Source organism: Trachemys scripta, chromosome 12, assembly GCF_013100865.1.
Source record: "Trachemys scripta elegans isolate TJP31775 chromosome 12, CAS_Tse_1.0, whole genome shotgun sequence".
NCBI classification, from domain to species: domain Eukaryota; kingdom Metazoa; phylum Chordata; order Testudines; family Emydidae; genus Trachemys; species Trachemys scripta.
The window spans coordinates 30810482-30832986 of NC_048309.1; the positions used below are offsets into that span (position 1 = coordinate 30810482).

At 60.3% G+C, this 22505-nt stretch overlaps 1 protein-coding gene across 2 annotated transcripts; it reads left to right on the forward strand.

The window, feature by feature from the left end:
- The first annotated feature begins 5854 nt into the window (after positions 1–5854).
- On the forward strand, positions 5855–19468 carry SLA2 (Src like adaptor 2). 2 transcript variants are annotated; one of them, XM_034787982.1, is made up of 9 exons: positions 5855–6152; positions 6944–7557; positions 9204–9354; positions 12309–12408; positions 13129–13215; positions 15388–15491; positions 17598–17747; positions 17914–18046; positions 18415–19468. In XM_034787982.1, exons 3-9 carry the CDS (start codon positions 9267–9269, stop codon positions 18560–18562), a joined length of 810 nt encoding a protein of 269 aa, XP_034643873.1. In that variant the 5' UTR covers positions 5855–6152; positions 6944–7557; positions 9204–9266; the 3' UTR covers positions 18563–19468. The 2 variants fall into 2 exon arrangements, with proteins under 2 accessions (XP_034643873.1, XP_034643872.1); XM_034787981.1 differs by lacking the exon at positions 5855–6152 and having other exon boundaries at positions 6733–7557.
- The last annotated feature ends 3037 nt before the right edge of the window (positions 19469–22505 follow it).

Sequence of the window (22505 nt, forward strand, 5' to 3'; positions counted from 1 at the left end):
CCCCCCGGACGGGGAATTGAGCCCCCAAAAGCCGGACATGTCCGGGAAAATCCGGACGTATGGTAACCCTAGCTAGGAGAGCTGGATTCTGCATTGCCAGGGCTGGCTCCAGGGAGCAGGCATGTCTGGACCCAGACACGAGGGTCCCAGGCCCTGTCAGAGCCTGGCTCGTACACAGTACTGTGCTGTGTATTCTCTCTCTCCAGCTGGCTGCTCTAGTCAAATCTCTCTCATGGTTCTTCTGTGAGTGATTGCTCATATTGATTCCAATTAGGTGTGCGTGCCGCGTGCACAGTCATTGGAAAGTTTTTCTCCTAGCAGCACCAGTCAGGTCAGCTGTGAAGCTCCCTGGAGTGGCTCCTTCATAGCGCTCAATATATGACCCTGCCAACCTGGTGCCTTTTCAGTTCTTCGAGTGATTGCTCATGTGTATTCCACAGTAGGTGTGCGTGCTCGCCACGTGCACCAGTGCCAGAAGTTTTTCCCCTAGCAGTACCCGTAGAGGGGAGTGCCCCCCGCGACCCCTGGAATGGCGCCTACCTGGCGCGGTATAAGGGGCTCTACGCGCTCCCCCCACCCTTGGTTCCTTCTTGCCGTCAGTGAAGGTGCGTCGGAACTGCTCAGCCCCAGATTTGCTGCAGCTTGGCCCCAGAACTGTTGTTGGTTCATTAGTACCTGTAGTCAGTTAGCTTTTCAGTTAAGTTTAGTTGGTTAGCGAGCCCGGGCCGGGGCATGCCCCGTCCCCCAGGATTTAAGTCGTGCAGCTCGTGTAGGCATTCTATGCCAAGGAGTGACCCGCACATGGACTGTCTGTGCTGCTTGGGAGAAACCCATATCAGCGAAAGGTGCAAGATCTGCAAGTTGTTCAAGCCCCGGACTAAAAAATGGACATGAGGCTCCGGGCCATCCTGATGGAGTCGGCGCTGGCCCTGACCCCGGCATGCCGCTCCGAACCGGTACCTCGCACCGCGGCGTTGGTACTAGAGACCCTCCGGTACCTTTGACTAGTCGGCACCACTCCCCTTCCACAGGGCGTGCCAAGAGGCCCGGAAAGACTCCCTCTTCGCAATGGCACTGAGGGAAGTCTGGTAGGCCCATGTCAGGTAGTCCTCGATCCCCACCAGGCCCTAGGCCTCCAACTCACGTTCAGCGGAGTAGCCTGGCCCCTTCAGAACAGGCCTCTTCGGACGTCCGGATGCCTTCCACGCCTGACGCCCTCCACGTGGCCCGGGACATCATGTCTATGCCGGTGCCTAGAGCACTGCCAATGTCGGCCCCGCGCTCCAGAGGCAAGCCGGCACTGGGATCCCCGCAGTCGCCTCCAGCCTGGTACCGGTCTCGGTCTCGGGAACGTTCCCGACGCTGATCACCGCCCAGCAACCGCTTGGTGCAGGGTCCAGGTGGATCAGCCTTGATGCTGACCAGACTGTCTGGCTGGGTTCCGTCCAGCCAGGACTCGCGGCACCGCTTGTCCTCAAAGAGCGAATATCGACGGGACTGTGGCAGGCGTCACCGCCGGTCCTTGTCTTGGAGTGGGTACCGCAGTTGGTCACAACACAATTGTTGATGCAGTTCCCGCTCGGACTCCCACTCCAAGTCTCTGCCAAGACATTGCAGCCCAGGGCATCGATCGCCGGCATCTCGCGATCGAGGCCATTCGCGGAGCAGCTATTACCATCTGTACCAGTCTTCCATGTCGAGATTGCGATCCCATGGCTGTCGTAGATCCCGGCACCGCCGCCACTCCCAGTCCAGAGGCAGCAATGGGTCGTACGCCAGCCCGGCCTCCACTCACAGCCACCCGTCTACAGGTCAAGCTAGCCAGCCCGATCAACGAGCCGCACCGGTGCCTCAGCAAGTGCAGTGGCACCGAGCGTCATGGCCTGCCCACTGGTACCAGTGGGCACCGTGGCCTCCGGCTCAGCCCCCAGTGCCGACTCGCTCGGTGGCCAGGGCATCGGAAGCACTGTCGGCCTCCATCCCTAGACCGCCAAGAAAGGAGTCGGTGGGACCCGTATCCTCTGCGCCGTGCCTGGAGTCCAACCAGGTGGTGGATCCTCTGGTGCCGCCCGACACCCAAAGAACCGCACCAGTCTCCTTGCCCCAGCCGGAGGAGCTGATTGTGTCTCCGCCCCACTCCGTCCCGCAGGAGGACTACCGGGCCCACCAAGAACTCTTAAAAAGGGTGGCAGCGAGCCTCCATCTCCTCTGCCTGGAGATGGAGGAGCCCTCGGACTCCCTGTTCAATGTGCTGTCCCCCTTGGCACCGGGCAGGGTGGCCTTGCCGCTCCATGAAGGGGTGGCAAGAATTTCAAATGCCCTATGGCAAACACCAGCCTCATTGGCTCCCGTCTCTAAAAAGGCGGAGTGCAAGTACTTTGTACCCACTAAAGAGCATGAGTATTTGTATACCCACCCGGCGCCCAACTCTTTGGTGGTCGAGTTGGTCAACCACAGGGAATGGCAGGGGCAGCCAGCCCCAACCCCTAAGAACAAAGACTCTCAGAGGCTGGATGCTTTCAGGAGAAAAGTTTGTTCGTCGTCAAGCTTCCAGCTAAGAGTAGTAACCCATCAGGCTCTCCTGGGTCGCTATGAGTTTAATCTCTGGGGATCCCTCCCCAAGTAGGACTCCCTCCGGGAGCGCGATAGAAAAGAGTTTAAGGCGCTCGTGGAGGAAGGGGCAGCGGCCGCAAGCGCTTCCCTGCAGGCTGCTTCGGATGCAGCGGACACGGCCGTATGGTCCATGGCCTCGGCGGTGTCCATGAGACGGGCGTCATGGCTCCTGTTCTCTGGGCTATCCAGGGAAGCGCAGTCATCAATGCAGGATCTCCCTTTTGCAGAGGAGATGGACACAAGGCTGCATGGCATGAAAGACTCCCGCACGACCCTCCAGACCTTGGGCCTCTATGTCCATGCTCCAGCAAAACCCAAGTTCAAGTCGCAGCAGGCTCCTGCCCAGGCCACCCTCCCGAAATACAAGGCCGCCCAGAAGAAGCAGCAGGACTATTAAAAAATGCCCGCAAAGGCAGTATTGGTCTGCCCCCCAGCCTGGGTCCTCTAAGGGCAAGCAGGTGGGTAAAAGGTGCTTTTGACGGGACGCTCAGGGGTACCCCGCCAGTTCTCATCAGGGATCCACCCCCAATAAAGCTCCCTTTTTCCAATCGATTGTGTGCTTTCCTCCCCGAATGGTCGTGGCTCACCTTGGACCGCTGGGTCCTCAACACCATCTTCCGAGGTTACACCCTTCAGTTTACCTCCTACCCGCCCAACCACCCCTGCGCCCGTCCCTCTTGGGGGACCCATAGCATGAGGTTCTGCTCGAGCAGGAGGTCGGGAGGCTCCTGGAACTAGGAGTGATAGAGGCAGTGCCCAAGGAGCTCTGGCTGGCCTCGCAGTTCTCCCAGGCCACGGACAGAATGGACAGAGTCTTCACCGTGCCAAACTCGGTGATCACCTCCCTGCGGTGGTGGTCCACACCAAGCAACATGCTCTGAAGGGTCCTGTTCAGGAACAGGGCCCCATCGTTGGAGTTGGTGTCCAATGCATCGGACCTGGGCTGGGGGGCCCATGTGGGGAATTTTCAGACCCAAGGCCTGTGGTCTCCGCGAGACCTGACCCTTCACATAAACATCAAGGAACTCAGGGCAGTGCAACTGGCATGTATGGCCTTCCGCTCGCACCTGAAGGGCAAGGTAGTCAGGGTCCTCACGGACAACATGGCCTTGATGTTCAATATCAACAGGCAAGGCGGGGCTCGATCCTCTGCCCTCTACTACGAAACCCTCAGTCTGTGGGACTTCTGTATAGCGCACGACATCTACCTGAAAGCCTTTCACCTACCGGGCTCCCAGAACGTGAGGGCAGATCGCTTGAGCAGGGACTTCTCCTCTCAGCATGAGTAGTCTCTACACCCAGAAGTGGCCCACTAGCTCTTCTGAAGGTGGGGAACTCCCCATGTGGATCTGTTTGCAACCCGACAGAACCAACGATGCCCTCGGTTCTGCTCTGGGGGGGGGCCTAGGGAAGAGCACTATCTCCGATGCCTTTATCCTATCCTGGTCAGGCCAGCTTCTCTACTCCTTTCCCCCATTCCCGCTAATCAGCAGGGTCCTGGAGAAAATAAAGATGGACAAAGCCAGGGTCCTCCTCATTTCCCCGGCGTGGCCCAGGCAGCACTGGTACGGGACCCTCTCGGGCTGGCGGTGGCTCGTCGTGGCCATTGCCGCTCCTCCTGGACCTGCTCTCTCAGGACCAGGGCCACCTCCTCCATCCCAGCCTGGCAGCTCTTCACCTCATGGCGTGGCTACTCAGTGGCTAGGTGACGAGGAGAGGACATGCTCAGAACAGGTTCAGCGTGTCCTCCTCGAAAGTAGATGGCTCTCCACTCGCTGCTCCTACATGGCAAAGTGGTCTCGTTTCTCTAGGTGGGCGGTGGACCAAGGTGTGTCCCCAGTGACCGCCCCGATCCAGCTTATCCTTGATTACCTCCTCCGCCTTAGGGCCCAGGGCCTGGTGCTCTCGTCAGTGAGGGTATACCTGGCAGCCATATCAGCCTTCCATCCCCCGGTGCAAGGACACAGTGTTCTCCCTATGACAGGCTATGACCGTCCAGTTCTTTAAGGGTTTGGACCGGCTTTACCCATATCCTAAGCCCCTGGTCCCACAATGGGACCTGGATCTGGTGCTGGGGGTCTGCAGACTATGTCTAAGATTTCCAAAGGGTTCTGCACCTCCATTCAAAAAATTGTAGGGGTCTGAATATGGGAAAAAAGGGTGAAAACCACTGCACTAGAAGAAGGGGACACCCAATGAAACTGGAAGGCAATATGTGAAAGGGAATGTTTCAGCACACCATGTAACCAGCCTGTGGAACTCATTGCCACAAGAGCATAACAGGAGTCAGCAAGGACTGGACATTTATATGGATCAGGAGAGCTGCCACAGACACTGCACCAGAGGTACAGCAGCTCCAGGGCACACGCTGACCTCTCATGGGGTTAGAGTTTCCCCTATGGGCTGGGTATTCCATTATTGTCCACCACAGGCTCCTTGCACCTTTCCCTGTAGCATCTGGGCTTAGCCATTGTTGGCTAAAGGATACAGAACTAAATGGACTGCTGGCCTTGCTTGGTCAGGGATTCCCTATGCTCCTGGGATGCTTCCTTATGCCCCCAGGGGCAGCATCCTGGAGCTGGTTGGTCAGTTACTTCCTTGGCCAGGTTTTCTAAAACTAGGAGAGGGCAAGTCATGTGTGCGCTCGGTTTGTGCCCTTCCGTTGCAGGTAACTTCCTCCAGTAGAGCAGGATTGCCCTGCAGAACGTCACCGCCCGGCCAGCAGGGCTGTCTCTTTTGAGCCCGGCCTCCGCCACACAGCATGCATTGCTCTCACACAAATAGAATATCCAGCTTCACTCAGACATTCAGACGACGCCCCCTGTGAGCAGCAACAGAGCCTGGCGCCTGCCTGCATCAGAGCTTAGGCAAGGGAGCGGCTGGAACCAGCGAGCAGAATGGCCCGTGACCTGCATGCAGGGGCTACAGGCTTGGCAAGGAGCCAGCACTGCTGGGACTCAGGGCCCTGTGTGAGTTGGGCGAGGGCTCTCGTGAATTGCCCCAACGCTCAGCAAGTCGCTGGCTGGCGGGTGTGCATGCTCATAGCACCCAGGCACCGTCACACAGTTTCCATGAAGCTGCCTCCTCCTCTTCAGCGTAAGCACGTAGGCTGGAGTGTGGTGACGGCGTGGTGACACGCAGGCTATTTTAGGTGGTGGGGCAGATAAGATCTCCTGCACTGCAGCCGGGAGCTAAGCAGCCCTGCACGGCATTCACAGCCCAGCGTGCTGACCTGTTTGGAACCAGCCCACTGTTTTTCCATTGACGGGGGGTTATCGCTGCCCTGAGCACAGGGCAATGCTGCCCATCAGCCAGGAGTACTGTGCCCGTGCCTCCAGCCTGCCCCTTCCTCCCCGCTGACTCCAGCCCCATGCCTGGAGCAGCATGGCGTGTGCATTGCAGTGGAGGCTCTGCACCCAGAGTGCCCTGCTTCAGGCTGGGGCACCTGCTCTCAACTGACAGGCCAAAGCACGAGGGGGCTCTTGGATGGGCAGAAGGACTCAGATGTGGAATCCCGTTAGGGAGCGATCTGTTAGCAGGTAATAAATGGGTAATGGCCCCCATGCACCCAAGGCCAGCAGGTCACAGCTGGCACCACAGCTGGTCCAGGGGCCTTCACGCTGCCCTGCCTGGCGCTTTACAGAGTGGCTGACCCCTGTGCCAAGCCAGTGTGAAACATGAGAGCAAGGGGAGGCCGCTCAAGGAGCATTTCCACCTGCTTGGGTAGGCAGGCTGGACTGCTGAGGAGCCAAGGGGCTAGATGCCTGGAGGGTTATTTTATACCTGCACCAGGAAACCAAGGGGCTGTTTGAAGCTTGTGGGTGTAAGTGCAAATGCCTGTACATGAGTGGGTGTGTTCAGATGTCTGTAACTGTACTTGGGGGAGGGGTTCAGCCATACATGCCTATACATGGGGGGAGGAGTCAGGTGTACATACCTATATGGAGGGAGGGGTTCAGCCATACATGGGGGGGTTCAGGTGTACATACCTGTACTGGGGGGAGGGGTTCAGCCATACATGCCTATATATGGGGGAAGTCAGGTGTACGTACCTGAACAGCGGGAGGGGTTCAGGTATCTGTACCTGTATGGGGGGGAAGGTTCAGATGTGCATGCCTATATATGTGTGTGGGGGGAGGAGATGTGTGTGTGTGTGTGTTTAAACCCAGAGTCCAGTCCCGGGGAGGAATTCACCAGCTCGCTGGTGCCAACAGCTCCGGACCAGCCATGTTCTCAAGGCTGGCTCCAGAGGAAGGGGTGTCTTGCCCCTGTGCCCTTCCCCAGGGCTGCCAGCCAGCATCCGCAGATATGGGTCTGGCCCCATCCACAGGGACACCTGCCCCCATGGAAACAGGATGCTGCAAGCAGCTGCTCTCTGAGCAGAAACAGAAACCAGCGTTCCAGCCTCCTCTCCAGCACTTGCGCATGTCACAGGAAACGTGAACGGGTCGTGGCTCCGAGGCCCCAGCCAGCTCCCTCCTGTCACACACCTCACACTCAGCAATAAGCTGCGCAGAAGTTTCTAGTACCAGAGGACAGTGGCACCTAGGAGAGAGACACGGGCCTGCTGCCAGGGGAGTTCTGAGCAGCATAATCCAGCAGCTGGGAGAGCCTGCAGTGGTGGGCTCTGCACTGCACAGGGGAACCACCAGCTGGGAGTGCCTGCAGTGGTGGGCTCTGCCCTGCACAGGGGAACCACCCGCTGGGAGTGCCTGCAGTGGTGGGCTCTGCCCTGCACAGGGGAACCACCAGCTGGGAGCGCCTGCAGTGGTGGGCTCAGAGGAGTCCTAGTGCCTCCCTGTGTGCAGGTGGATTTTGCCCAGCACTGGAGTGACTCCTGCCCTAGGCAGCCTGCCGCAGCAGGAGGGACGACACTGCAGACTCTGCACTGCATCTGCCAAGCTCTGAGGAGCCCCATAGCATCTTCGTTGAGATGAGAGTCAAGTAAGTGGGACAAGTTTTTCCTTTGGGGGAAGCAGGGGCTGGTGAGCTCTGGCCCAGGGTCCTGTTCTGAACGGATGGGCTGCACGTAATGAAGACGGTGCTTTGAATACCCTGCCTCCCGCCTGCTGTCAGATACCCTAATGAGGAAGGAAGGAAAGCGTGCAGCTGCAGGCTGGTCAGCCCTCGCTCCAGTCCCTTTCCTCAGGGCAGCAGGGCCAGCACGTGCCCTGTTCAGTTGCTGTAGCTCTGTCGGAGCCCGTTTGCCGTGGACCCAGAGCTGAGTCAGAGGAAACGGGGAGAGCCATGACTGTACGATGGGACGCTGTGATAACATTCTCATCCCATTCAGCCAGGCGCTCAAAGCCCTTTACAAACAGTGATGAACTAAGGCTCACAGCCCTCCCTGTGAGATTGGGGTCATTTCACCCACCCACTGAAATGCAGCCACCTCTGGGGTGTAGTGCAGCAGCTGTTTAAAAACTTGCAGCACCACCACACCCCAGTTTGGCACTGGAGGTGGGGGAGCGGGGGGGGGGGGGGGCAGCAGGGGAAACCAATGTCCCAAGGGTCTGTGTGTATGTTCTGGTATTTAAGCGACAGGACAATGTGGCCTGCCATGGCCAACTGACGCTGCTGGGAGTGGGGGGCAATTAGCTACACAGGGCCTAGATCCCCACAGTGGCAGTTGGCCACCAGCCCTCTCTTGTAAGAATTACTCTGGTATCTTCAATGACCAGAGACAGGCAGGACCCTGGGGTGCTCTTAGGCACGAGATCTCCATGGCACCCGTGATCACTGCCCTGAGCCATTCCCTTGGGTCTCATTAGGAGGGGCGAATGCAGTGCTGCGTTGTGCAGCCCCTGGCCATTCTGTACCGCTCTCCCCACCAGCCGGCTGCCCTGACCTCGCAGCCTGCCTGCCTCAGTGGGGCTATGGTGTTCCTGACCCAGTTAATCGGGGAGGCCCTGTCCAGGTACGTCAAACTCTTCTCTGGCATGATTCTGGGGCGATGCCCAACTGCCATAAGCCCCCAGTTCCACTTCGTGTTGCAGCAGGAACCTCTGGGCTCGGAGTGTTCCCAAGCGACACGCTGGGGCTGGTTAGCCCCACTCAATGGTCCCAGTGCAGCAACTGGGCTGCAGGTTAAACCCAGAGCAACGACACAGAAAACCACCCAAACAAGGCTCCATCGGCCCTGTTGGCCCCAGTGCCTGTGCCCAGAGGGGCACAACACATAACAGCCAAATGGGGCCATTTTATAAACACTGCCGAGGCTACCGCGCCAATGAGTGGGGGGTTGTATGGGCGGGTGTGAATGCGCAGGCCTGTACCTGTGTGTGTGTGAACTGCCAGCCCCAGCAGCGCAGGCAGGCCACCGTCTCTCATGCCATGTAGACCTGGCTGTGCAGAGCTCAGGGCACGGCCCACCCTAGCAGGATCTGCCTGGGCAGCTGCTTGGGCCATCTTACGTTGGAACCAGTCGGCCATTTGAAAGCCTCGCTGAGGGGTGGCAGAGTGCCCTGGGCAGCCCTTGGTGTGTGTGTGGGGGGGCGGGGGCAAGGATCCCACAAGACCAGGGGTGGACAGGGAGCAGCGCAGGCAGCAGCCCACAAGTTCAAACACTTAGCCGTCCCTTGGTTTTTCAGCTTTCTCTCCCTGCTGCAGAAGGTCAGAGCTGTTTGCTGAGGCCCCGCTGGTGCCCGGGAGTGATGGGAAGTTTGCCCAGCAGGAGCAAGCAGCTTGTCATTCAGCCCAGCCCAGCTGCTGCCATGCAGGCCACTGCCCCCGTGCAGACAGGTAGGAATCATGGCCCCCTTACAGCCCTGAGCACCGGTGAGACGTGGGCTCGGAGTTCCGAGCCTGTGCACAACAGCCGCATCCTGCATCCGTCCCATGGGGCACTGCAGCACCCCCTGCTGCCCCATGCCTACCCTGTCATCATGTTAGGCCTGCTGGCTCAGCGCAGCGCCCTAGGAATCAGCCTCTTCCGTTGCTGGCAGGACACACGCGGCTCAGGTTCCAGCCTGTGGAGCATCACTGTTCAAAGCCGCCTGAGACCCTGCCATGTCCTCCAGCGGCGAGGGGGGCAGGGGCCTGGCTGCCCAATGGCCAGACCCAGCTTCTCTAGCATGGAAGAGCAGGACAGGGCACCGAGTAGTTGCTTTTAGCGTGGGGAAGGGCTGGCAAGATGCCAAAGCTGCAGGCCCCTGGGGCACCAGTAACCTGCTTGTTTCCCCTGGCTGGTTTGCTCAAGGCTCCTCTCTCTCCCTGCGCTGCTGCCCAGCTGATGTGCACTTCGAGGTGTCCTTTGCTGGGAGCCTGCCAGCATCCATCCGCCCGCTCTGGCCCGGCACTGAGTCACCCAGCACAGGCTCAGTCGGGGAGGAGTGAGGCTGGCAGGAAAGGCCGGCACCTCTCCCTGCACAGAACGAGGGTTTCAGTTGACACAGCTCCTGCCTGTTTGCACTGGGGCCCTGCGGCCTGCAATGACCTGGGACCGCGGTCTGAGCCAGGGAGTGCCCCAGGAGAGCTGGGCTGGCAGGAGCATGCAGAGCCTGGCAGCGAGGCAGCCCCAGCTATGCAGGGGATGGCAGCAGGTGGCTGCATCCCAGCCCCACAGGCAGAGCGGGAGGAGAAAACAGGCTGGTTCTTGGCTTTCCTAGTGAGGTCTGAGAGCGGCTGGGGCGCCTGGCCTCAGCTGAGCCAACCTGCTCCAGCAATCCAGGCTGTGCTCCAAACAGGCAAATCTATTCCCCCTCTATTCAGCACTGGTGAGGCCACATCTGGAGTATTGCCTCCATAGGCGCCGACTTCTAATGGCACCAGTGGGTGCTCGACGCCCCTGGTCCCGTCCCAACTCTGCCCCGCCCCCCCTCCCGCCCCCATTCCAACCCCTTCTCCAAAGTCCCCGCCCCAACTCTGCCCCCTCCCTGCCCCTATTCGACTCCTTCCCCAAATTCCCGCCCTGGCCCCGCCTCCTCCCCTGAGCACGCCACGTTCCCGCTCCTCCCAGCTTGCTACAGCTGTTTGATGGCGGCAAGCACTGGGAGGTAGGCGGAGGAGGTGGGACGTGGCACGCTCAAGGGAAGAGGCGGAGGAGGAGGTGAGGTGGGGTGGGGGGGGTGCTTGGCTGCCGGTGGGTGCAGAGCACCCACTAATTTTTCCCCGTGGGTGCTCCAGGGCTGGAGCACCCACACAGTCAGCGTCTATGATTGGCAGGGGTCCTTCTGCGCTCCAGGTCGTCATCGGCAATTCTGCGGTGGGGGGGTCCTTCCACGCTCCTGGTCTTCGGGGCACTTCGGCGGCGGGTCCCGGAGCGAGTGAAGGACCTGCCGCAAAATTGCCGCCATAGACCCAGAGCGCGGAAGGACCCCCCGCCGCAGAATTGCTACCCCTCCAAATCCTGGTGCCTTAGGCAACTGCCTAGGTCGCCTAAATGGAAGCGCCGGCCCTGGAGGAGAGGCTGAGGGAACTGGGCTTATTTAGTCTGCAGAAGAGAAGAGTGGGGTGGGATTTGATAGCAGTCTTCAACCACCTGAAGGGAGGGTCCAAAGAGGATGGAGCTCGGCTGTTCTCAGTGGTGGCAGATGACAGAACAAGGAGCAATGGTCTCAAGTTGCAGTGCGGGAGGTCTAGGTTGGATATTAGGAAACACTGTTTCACTAGGAGGGTGGTGAAGCACTGGCATGGGATACCTAGGGAGGTGGTGGAATCTCCATCCTTGGAGGTTTTTAAGGCCCAACTTGACAAAGCCCTGGCTGGGATGGTTTAGTTGGGATTGGTCCTGCTTTGAGCAGGGGGTTGGACTAGATGACCTCCTGAGGTCCCTTCCAACCCTAATCTGCTATGATTCTCCGAACTCGTGGGCATGAGCAAAACCCAAGTGACCCGTGGCTGGCTGGGCCTGGAACCAAGGCCTCTGGGGAAGCTGTGTACAGTGCAGAGCAGACATGCCACCCTTCCCCCAGCACTGCTAGAAACCCTGCTCCTGCCCAGCGCCCTCTAGTGGTCATCTATAGCCCCTGCAACTAGGCAAGTCCCACAGTGCCAAATGCAAGGGGCCCAGTGTGGGGCTGACACCTTCCCCCAGAGGTTGCATGGGTGGGGGGTGTAAATCTGAGCAGGACCCCTGCAGTGGGGGCTAGTGCTGTGCTGCTGACCTCTCGCATGCCAGGCACCAAAAAAGCATGAGATTGGCTTAAAATCCTTCAATTAAAAAAAAAAAATCCTAATAGTTGGGTGGGGGGTGTCTTTGGCTGTAACTTTCTGAGGTGGAAGGGCTTGGGGGAGGGGGTGCGCTCCAGCTTTGGGACTCTGCTCTCCAGCTTCAGGCCCTTGCTTTCCAGCTTGTGGGATTGGCTCTGTGGCTTCTGAGGTCGCACTCTCTGGCTTGGGGTGGGGGGTCACGCTCTCGGCTTGCAGGGTTGCGATCTTCAGCTTTGGGGCCATGCTTTCTGGATTATGGGGCTGGCCACTGAATTTTTCCTGAAAGCCCTGATTCTCCTGCACCCCTGGCTCTGGGAGCTGGGGCTCTAAAGAAAACACAACCTCTCACAAGAGTCAGTACCGCTGCTGGGCCAGGGGCATACCACAAAGTCTATTCCTGACATGCCCCTTCTCTGGGCACCTGCTGGGAGCCGTGGGCCCGCTCACCCCGGCACTGCTCTGCCCCTCTCACCAGGCTGTGGGCGCTGCCCCCTTGGGCGGGGAAGGGCAGTGCTGTGCGCTGAGGTGCTGTGGTCTCTCGGCAGGTCTGAACAGCTACGTGGCAGTTGCCTTGTGCTCTTTCCCCGCGGGTGGGGAGGCAGAGACGGTCCTGCGACCAGGCGAGCAGCTGAACGTCCTATCTGAGTAAGTCCTACATGGGAGCAATCTGGATGCCCAGGGCTAAGCCCCAAGCACCACCCCAGGGCCTGGACAGGAGACCTAGGCCTCCCCGGCACTGGGGTGCTCACCAGGCTGTGCCTGAGCTCTCATTGTACTGTGCCAGGTTGGCGCATCGGGGCTCTGCCCCCCATCCCCTCCCTGAGACGCATGGCCACTAAACACATGGCCACTGCAGCCAGCGCTGCAGCCTCCGGCTTTCCCAGGCCCTGGGGAGCTCTAGGAGAGGCTCTTGTCATGTATTTCTCATGCCCCGCAATCCTGCCTGCTGGGACATGCACTGGAGCCTGCCTCTGGCCTGGGGCTCACACAGGCCTCTGCCAGGTGCCAGGGCACAGAGCCATCACAGGGGAGCAGCCTCTGCTGACCCATTCCTGGCTCCCGGCAAGCCTCGTGCCCCATGGGAACGGCATCAGACTGTGTGGGGACCATGCCCTGCAGGCACGTTTCAAACTCCCATGGCATCGGGCCCCACTGCTTTGATTTCAGGAGCCCCCAGAAACTCAGACACAGCACCAAAGAGGCCCTTGGTGAGCTCAGTGGGCTGAGATGGCTGGCTGTACGTGGGGGTGAGGGAGGGAGAGTATAGCCAGGCAAGAAGCTGCAGGACTACCAGCACAGCACAGCCATGGGCCTTGGTTGGAGGCATGTGGCTGCGGCATTCCTGGAAACTCTTCTCTCTTTCAGGGATGGGGAATGGTGGAACGTGGTGTCGCTAGCCACCGGCAAGGAGTGTTCAGTCCCCAGCAGCCACGTGGCGAAGGTGTGGCACAGGTAAGAACCCGCGGGCCTGGCGTTATTGGTGCTGCTATTTAGTGCTGTATCACGGCAGTGCGGAGTCAGGGCCCCTGGCGCCGGGTGCTGCACAGACACAGGAAGGCACGGCCCCTGCAAACACTCCCAAGCAAGCAGGTGCGGTGGGAATGCACGGAAGAGTGCTGGCTGTTTGCAGGCTGGGTGAGTCACCCCGCGTGGCTGTGCCAGACAGGCAGCGGGGCTGGAACAGCACCTGGGACTCTGCAGGTCATAGGTGCCCATGGGCTCAGTGCATTCAGGCAGTGCCAGGGGCCCAGAGCCCCACCCAGGTGCCTCACAGATGCAGAGCTAGGGAGGCGGGGAGGCAGTCTCCATGCTCCAGGCCACCCCCTCCCATCTCTGCTGGCGCTGTCCACATGGGCTCAGGGCATGGGGGGCTGAGATGGGGCCTGTCCCAGGAGCGAGGCTGGCGCATGCAGGGGCCACCCAGCTGCTGTCAGAGGGCGAAGCTGCATGGCCTCTCCGGTCAGCTGGGATGTGGTGGAGGGGGTCGGGCTCTAGGTGAAGCGCAGGCAGCCCTAGAGCTGAGCGTGCGGCGCACTCTGCTACCCAGATGGCAGGGAGCTCATATGCCCCCACAGGCTTTCCGATGCAGCTGAGACCCCCTGAGCGACACCCGCTGAGCCACAGCTTCCTCTCCCCTCCCCCCAGCTATTGTCTCCTGCTCCTTTGAACAGCGCTGGGGTTGAAATGCAGAACACGGGCCCCACTAGATGCGAAACCAACCACTTTGCAGCTATTCTCCAGAACACATTTTGGCATTTGTACCGTGGCAGCCCCAGTCCCAGCCCGGGCCCCACCGTGCTAGGCACTGGCCACACAGAGCGGCACTGACGGCCCAGCACGCGGGAGACCCTCAGCTATTCCTTGGAGTGAATTTCAAATTGGCCCATGTGTGTCAGTTGGCTCCATGGCACTGGGCTTTCACCCTGGAATAGCCACATTGCCAGGCATGGTGGGGTGGGTTAGGGACATTCGTGAAGTGGAGCAATGCCAGCTGACTTAGGAATTAATAATTCCACTATAATAATTGCTTTTTATGTAGTGCCCAAAACATGTAGGTGCTTCACAGATCTGGGCCCTGGCCCAGAACGTCCAGCGTCACTAGAGCTCCCGCTCGGCAGTGGCTCCGGAGCCGCAGAACGATCCATCAGGAGCAGTGACACCAAATGCCCTGGAGAATTGTGCAGTTAGTTCACAGCCAGTAAAAGTCAGCTGAGCAGACCCCCAGCCCCGCTTTCCCACCTCCTGAAGGGTTCCCATGGTCCTGCTCCTCTCCGCTGGATCTGCCCCCAGGGCAAACACTGCTCTGGAAGGCAGGCTGAGGGAGAGCCTGAGAAACCAAATACTGGGCTTGTGTCCTGAAGCTGCAGAGTTTCTGCTGCCACCTCATATGGGCCAGCTGTGGCCAGTGATCAGCTTGCAGCCCTGGGTGCTGCGAGGCGTGGCGCTGGTGTTGCTGAAGCCTCAGCGTGGTGCCGGCTGGGGGCTCTGTGCTGCCTTTAGTGTAGTGCTGACAGGCCCAACGCTCCAGGAAGATGCAGCCGGACGAGTTGGGTTCTTGGCTGGTCTGAACACCATAGTTAGATTCCTGGAGACCATGTTACGCCCTGGCCACTGTGCCATTGAGTCCTGACCATCTGTGGGCATGGAAGGCACCTGTGTGTGGGGGAAGTGTAACAGTGCTGGCCTGGCCGTCCGCCTTCCTACATTCCCCTTCATGGGGGCGTTGCTTTTTGTTGCCGGTCTCCAAGCCCACTCTGTGTTGCTGTGTGCTGTTAGCCAGCGCAGCCATTCCAGCCGGGAGGCAGCTGCATTGCACTGCCAGGTGAAGTCGTCCCACGGCGTGATTCCCCCCAGAGGAAGCCTGGGCCAAGTGTAACGAACAGCCCGGCCATGAGTCTGGGCCCCAGGGAACATGTGGCTCGGGTGGGAGCCAGGAATGGGACCACCCAGTCTACCCTGCAGTTTGTCCCCTGCCAAGGCAGGGCTGTCCCCATAGTGGGGGAGGGCTGAGCCCTGCCTGTCCTGGGGGGGCAGCTCCGCAATAGGGCGGGGCGCTGGGATGGCACAGGAGTGGGGCTGCCTGCTGCCAACCCCCGGTGCTCAGCGTCCTGTCATTGCTGCCAGGTGGCTGTACGAGGGCGTTAGCCGGGAGAAAGCCGAGGAGCTGCTGCTTCTGCCGTGCAACCGCAGCGGTTCCTTCCTGATCCGAGAGAGCCAGACCAGGCAAGGTAAGTGACTCCACAGAGCCGCTGCCAAGCGCCCACCACCTGCCAGCCGGGCTGGAGCCGAGGGGCAGGAACCATGTGGCTGGTTCCTCTTAGCGAGCAGGAGTCCTGCAGCGAGATGCCTGGGCACTGCCCCACCCACATGCCCACCCCGAGGCTACCAGCCCCACATTTGGGCAGTGTCCCAGCCCCAGAGCTCACCCCATGGTGCCTCCTGCCATGCCCAGGCTGTCCCTGATGGGGGAAGGGCTCCAGGGTCCCCGAGATTTTTGGGCTGCTGCCGTCAGCGTGGCTCAGGACAGAGTCTAGCCTGGGCTGGCACCTGTGGCACCAGAGCAAGGAATTGCTGTGCACCCCCAGCCCAGCCTGGCCTCTCCCCAGAGGGCGGCTGGCCACTCTCGTGGGGAATGGCAGAGACGGGGCAAAGGGCTTTCGGGGCCCAAGCGCATGAAAGCCGCAGCTGCTGCCGGAATTGCTGCTAAAAGGCTGCTCGTTGATACACACAGCCACCAAACTGGCCCCTCCACACCCTGTGGGAGCATGGAGCCCGGGGGTGGGCCTTTGCTGCTCGCTGCTTGGGGCTGCGGGTGAAAGGGAGGGCTGGTGTGAGGGGAAGTTCACCCATTGCGGCAGCTGTTTGCCAGGCTAGGTGAAGCGGCAGCAGCACACCTGTTTCCACTGAGGTCAGATTCCTGCTCTCAGGTGTGGTGTTGGTGCCTTTCCAGTTCTGCGCTCCTGCAGCATGCTGGGGCTGAAATGGCCACAACATAACTTAGAGCGGCCCCAGGGCACAAGCAAAGTTTTCACTGAAAATCCTGGGCTCCCTTAGAAGTGTTAGCTCCCCCTCGGTGCTAGTGGAGCAGGGCTGGGGCCCAGAACCGGACCTGAACCTTTCCCAAAAGCCTTGCTAAATCAATCATTAGCGATCCAAGGCGGGGGCTGGCTTTCTGCCAGCACTGGCCCACTATGCAAAAGCGCTACTGCTGCGGAGTGACAGCCCAGCAAGTCAGAGCTGAGTCAGGCCCAGGCAGAGCTGCCCAGGACTGTTCGGTCCCGGCTGGCCCTGCATGGCCATGGCATGCGCCGCCCCCAAGGGAAGCACTGGAAGCTAAAGCACAAGCTCTTTAAAGTGGGAGCCTGCCCCTGCACACACCAGCTGCTGCGTGTTGTGCTCACGGCTCCCGTTGCCTTCCCCAGGGCCACTTACCGTACAAAGCAAGCGCCTGCTGGCTCAGGGGCCAGACCGTTTCAAGGGCTGAATTCAATGTGTTATTGACTGAGGCCTCCTACCTCATCTGCGGTGCACATGACGGGGATGTGTAGAGCAGTGGCTTTATCTCTGATCACTTGCACCTGCAGCTTTAGCTGACTGCCGAGCCCAGCGGTTTCCTGAGTACACTGGGTTTGTGTCACACTTCCCTCCCCCCCCACCCCACTGGCCCCCGGCAGAAAGCTTCTTGCAGCATTCAGTTACCAGCGTAGGAACTGAAAACCGTGCTGTGCGTGCTGTGACAGGGGAGCGACCCCACTACCAGGCTGGCCAGTGTGCGTCAGTGCAATTCCCGTGGGTGGGGCTCCCTCCCGCACTGCTCCAAAGGGCTAAGCACACAGCCCAGGGTGCTGCCCATAGCCAGGCAGCCGGCTGGCTCTGGGCCCCGGGCTCAGGCACTCTGGAGCGGCTGTTCCAAGGACAAGAGGATGTCTCACCTTGTCTGTTGTGGGGGCAAAGGGAGGGGCGGCGTAAGGGCGGCAAAGCCTAGCTAGGCCAGCAGCCCCATGGCTGTCCAGCAGCTGATCAGCTTGGCTTGTGGCGCAGAACATTGGCCAGTCAGACCCCAGCTTGTGAAAATCTCATTTTGCTGTTGTCAGTTGGCCGATGTGCCCAATAAGTCTGTTCCCTACACCAATCAGCTTGCAACGTTCAGCTCCGCCCGTAGTCTGCAATGGTCCTAACCCCCCGGGGCTGCTGCCATGGGGTTGGGCCCAGTGCAGTTGCAATTAAGCCGATGTGCCAGCGTGGCAGGAGCCCCCTGCCCCAACTTAACGCTGTGTCCCGGCCGTGGCAGTGTGCTGGAGCCAGGCATTGCATTGTGATCGCTCCCCTTGCAGGCTGCTACTCCTTGTCGGTCAGGCGCACCAACCACTCCTCCTGGGACTCCATCAAACACTATCGCATCAACCGCCTGGAGAACGGCTGGCTCTACATCGCCCCACGCCTCACCTTCCCCAGCCTGCAGGAGCTGGTGGACTATTACTCCGGTAACAGCACAGTTTCTAATGAGCCCCTGCCCCAGTGGGAAGTGGGCAGGCAGTGGGCGCAGCCCTGGGCCTGCAGGGCCCCAAGGATGCTGTGATGGGGGGGGGCATGTCCCGGGGGCGGGTGAATGGGACACCATTGCTGATGCTCCCTGCTTCTCTGCCCCAGAAATCGGGGATGGGTTGTGCTGCCTCCTCAAGGAGCCGTGCTTCATCCAAGGAGCAGTTCGAGTCCCAGCCCAGAACCTGGCCCCACCTGTGATCGTCAAGAAATCGGCTCTCAACTGGCAGGAGCTCGACAGGTAGGAAGCTGCTGGCAGCGGAGGGTGCTGCCCCTTCCTCGCGCGGGGGCAGGAGTGGAGTCCTCCTTGTGCATTGGGGGGAGCCCTGCAATGCCCCCTGCCCACTCCTGGCCCGTCTGGGTGCAGACTCTAGGGTGCACGGCTCCCAAGGTCTGGGTGCTGAGCGGGGAGGGGGCCTCCAAGGACCCACCAGACACAAGGGGACGCAACAGCTCAGGCTGGGGCCTGTCTGCCTCTAGGCTGGTGCTGAGCCTTGGTGCCAGCGATGCTGACACTGGCTAGAGTGGGGGGCAGGGCCAGGTCCGGCGGGTGCCGGGCTGCTGGTGAATAGCGTGACTGTGCTAAGCATCCCTCTCTTCTGTCTGTAGCTCGGCCCTGTTTTCGGAGGCTCCACCCCCAGAAGGGGAGTCCCCTGTCAGCCTGGGCCTGCGGGAAGCCATCAGCTCCTACCTCTTTCTGACGGAAGAGCTGCCCCCGGAGAAGGGCGAGAAGGGCAGTCTGTGGAAGAGTGCCTGAGGGTGCCGTACCCAGCACATGGCGCCAGGGACCGCGGGGCTGCAGTCTCAGCCAACCAAGCTGCTTCCCCAGCCCCTGGACTTTTACCGCACACCCCCCACCCCCACCATATAAATTATTGGCCTGATGCAAAGTAATTTATTGCAGCTGCGCTGCTCTGAGCTGTCCCCCCCGGCTGGCCTTGTCTCATGCTTGAACCCAGCTGGGTGGCTGGTTGGGTGGGGAGGTCCTGGTGCTTTGGGCCTGACTCGAGCCCAGCTGGACCTGGATCCACCGCTCGCCGCAAGGAACCCAGCACCTGCTGCTCGGAGTCCCTCTCTCACCTCCAGTGCTGGCAGCGTTGGCTGAGTAAGCTGCTGCCTGGAAATCCCAGCACACAAACAGCCTCTGAGGACACCTTATTGGCCCAGTGGCCAGATGGAAAGGACTTGCTAGAAAGAGGAGTTTTGGGTGAATTATAATGCACAGAGGCCCTGCTATGTGCTGTGTGTAAGAGAGTTCGATGCCAGTGCACGTGACGGTCTGACTGACTGGCCTTGCCTAACACTGAATATAACAGACAGAGACGGGGCAGAATCAGCCTGCACCCCTCAGTCCAGACTTGCATGGTCCATACACAGCTCTGCCAGACTCACGGCCCCTCCGAGCACCAGCAACGGCTAGAGAGCTGGGGCCATCGCCAACTGCAGGCTCCCGTGTGTCTGATGTCAGCCTGTCATCGTGGGCCTGCAGCAGCGAAAGCCGAGTGCCTCTCCGCACATGCTGCAAAGACAAGCTCCCCTCAAGACAGGCCATGCAGCCCTGTAAGACACTGGCCCGGCCCAAACGGTTCATAAAGGGGCCATGAGCCTGAGGCCAGGAAATGGCCCCCAATTACTGGGCTGTAGCTGTCAACTGAAATAAAATGCAAATATTGAATAACTGAGCTGTGTCCTGTGGCAATAGCACCAGCACGCCCCACCCCCACCCCACTACAGGTAACGGCCCCAGGGCAGGACTTTCAAGCAGTTTAGCCCATGAAATGTATCCAGTAAGCTGTGCAGAGGCTGCGTTTCCAGATTGCATGTAAAAATTTGGCCTATTAAAGTGGCTGAGGTTTGGGCTCCTGGCTCCCAGCAAGGGCGAGGGCGAGTCCAAGGCCTTCACCATATGTCTGTCGGGGAGTTGCTCTCTCCTCCACAGCGTCCCTAGATTAGGGTTACCATTCGTCCGGATTTGCCCGGACATGTCCTCCTTTTTGTGCTAAAAATAGCGTGCGGGGGGAATTTGTAAATCACTCAAAATGTCCGGGATTTCCCCCCTCCCCGGCAGAGCAGAGCGAGCGGCTGGGAGGGCTGCAGGAAAGTCACGGGCTGGACTCCGGAGCAGCTGTAGAGGAGCTCCTCCTCCCCCCCTCCCTCCCTCCCTGCATTCTGAGCTGGCAGCTCCTCCTCCCCTGCAGCCCAGTGTCCCAGTCCATCAGCCCGGCTCCGGCAGCACTGTGCAGGGCCAGGGACCGGGTTGTGTGTTGTGCTGGGGAGCGCAGTCACGTGTCCGGCTCACACAGAGCCCAACACCCTGTTCTGAGCAGCAGGGTAAGGGGGCCAGGGGGCAGGAGAAGGGGCAGGGAGGTTCTGGAGGGGGCAGTCAAGAAACGGGGGGGGGGGCTTTTTGGGGGGAGTGGAGAAAGTTTTGGGCAGTCAGGGTACAGGTAGGGGGTAGGGTCCTCGGGGGCAGTTGGGGGGGGTCTTAGGAGGGGGCAGTTAGGGGACAAGGAACAGGGAGTCTTAGGTAGGGGGTGGGGTTCTGGAGGGCAGTTAGGAGCAGGGGTCCCAGGAGGGGGCAGTCAGGGGACAAGGAACGGGGGGAGGGTTGGGGGTTCTGGGGGGGCAGGAAGTGGGTGGGGCTAGGGTGGGGCTCCTCCCGTCCTCTTTTTTGCTTGCTGAAATATGGTAACCCTACCCTAGACCCCCCTCGGTCTCCTGGCCTTTTCCTGCCAGGCTGGGCAAAAAGAAAATCCAAAAGAGTTTTGAGACTAACAAATTTAGAGTCAAGAATTGAGAAAACAGTGTCAGGAACGTTTTCCCCCTGCCTGCCCTGGCTCCGCACAGCTCCCAGAAGTGGCTGGCACGTCTGGCTCCGAGCCACAGGGATGGCTAGGGGGGGTCTCCATGCACGGTTGGACATGCTGGCTGTGTCTGGGAGCCGCCCAAAGTAAGCACCACCTGGCCAGAGCCTGCACTCCTCACCCCCTCCTGCACCCCAACCCCCTGCCCCAGGCCTGGGCCCCCTCCCGCATCCAAACTCCCTCCCAGAGCTCGCACCCGGCACCCCTACTTGCACCCCAACCCCCAGGCTCAGCCTGGAGCCGCCTCCCACACTCTGAACCCCTTTACCCCCCACCCCAATCCCTTGCCCCAGCCCGGTGAAAGTGAGTGAGAGTGGGGGAGAGGCAGGAGTGGGGATGGAGTGAGTGGGGGTGGGGCCTCAGAGAGGGGGTGGGGAAGAGGTGGGGTGGGCCAAGGGTGTTTGGGTTTGAGCAATTAGACAGTTGGCAACCCTAGGTGAAATTCAGGCCAGTCAGAGGGCATGTTGCTGCCTACCCTGCAACCCTGGCTGCCTTAAATGCAGGGGGGATTACAGTATGGACCCATGGGGCCTGGGCCAGTTGGGGTGCCCCCCCCCAAGGCAGGAACTCTGGCCCTGCCCTGCCCTACCTCTACCCCCTGATGCCCCCGCCCTCTGGCAAGGCCAGAGGCAGGAGAGCACTGAGCATATTGCCCCTGTGCGGAACCCCCCGCCCCAGCCATTCTCCTGCTCCCTTCCTCCTGCATGGAACTTCCCCCCCGAGTCCCTCTCCCGCCCCCTCCCTCCCGCACAGAGCTGCCTTCCTGCACGGCACTCCCCCTAAGCCCTTCTCCTCGCCCCATGCAGAGCTGCCCCCCAGCCCCTTTCCTGCAGCCCTCCCTCCCACACAGAGCTTCCCCCACCCCGAGCCCCTCTCCTGACCCCTCTGTCCCACCCCCACAGAGCTTCCCCCTGCCTTCTCTCCTTCCCCCTGCCTCTGTGCACATCTGACCCCTGTGCTGGAGTCACAGGTCTGATGCTCTGGAACTGCTCTGTAAGAAGCCAGCCAGGTCTCTGGGGAGGTCGTGACTCCCCGCAGGTCATGCTGTCCAGAGCAAGGAGCCTCCTCAGCTATGGCCTTCCTGATTTGACCTTGGGGCATTCAGCATCCCTGTTTACACTGTACCAGACCCCCTGGTGGGTCCACCTGGACGGGAGGCTTGGGGAAGCCAGAGGGCCCTGCACCCCCACTCCGCAGTCAGACATGACTCTCAGCCAGCGTGTAAAACAGGTGGTTTATTAGTCAACAGGAACACAGCATAGAACAGAACTTGTTAGCACAGAAATCAGTGACTTTCAGCAAAGTCCATTTGGGGAGGGGCCCGGCCAGATGCACTGGACTCCGCCGCCCCCCCATCTGAGTCCCAAACGGGAGATTGCCCAGCTTCCAGCAACCTGCCCACCAACCCACCCAGTGCCCCTTCTCCTGGTCTTTGTCTCACTTCCTGGGCAAAGTGGCACCTAGTCGCATCCCGCTCCTGGGTCTCTGGGTACGAAGGGCACCATCCATCTCTTACATCCAGGCAGCTGGAGCTGCCTCACCTGCCCCCAAGGGTCTCAGCACAAGTCACACACCCTTATTCGCAACACCTAGGAATTGGTGCAATGCACAGGGACACTGAGGCACACACATTAATGCAAAACAGTAAGACTCACATATGTTCACATACAACATAAGGGGAACCCCCCCCTTCCTCCTCCCAGCCCCACTCCTTCCCTCCCTCTCACACAGTTACCCCCACAAGCCCCTCTCCTGCCCCTTCCCTCCCAAGTGGAGCTGCCCCCCGGGCCTGTCTACTTCCCCCATGGAGCTGCCCCCTGGGTCTCTCTTCTGCCC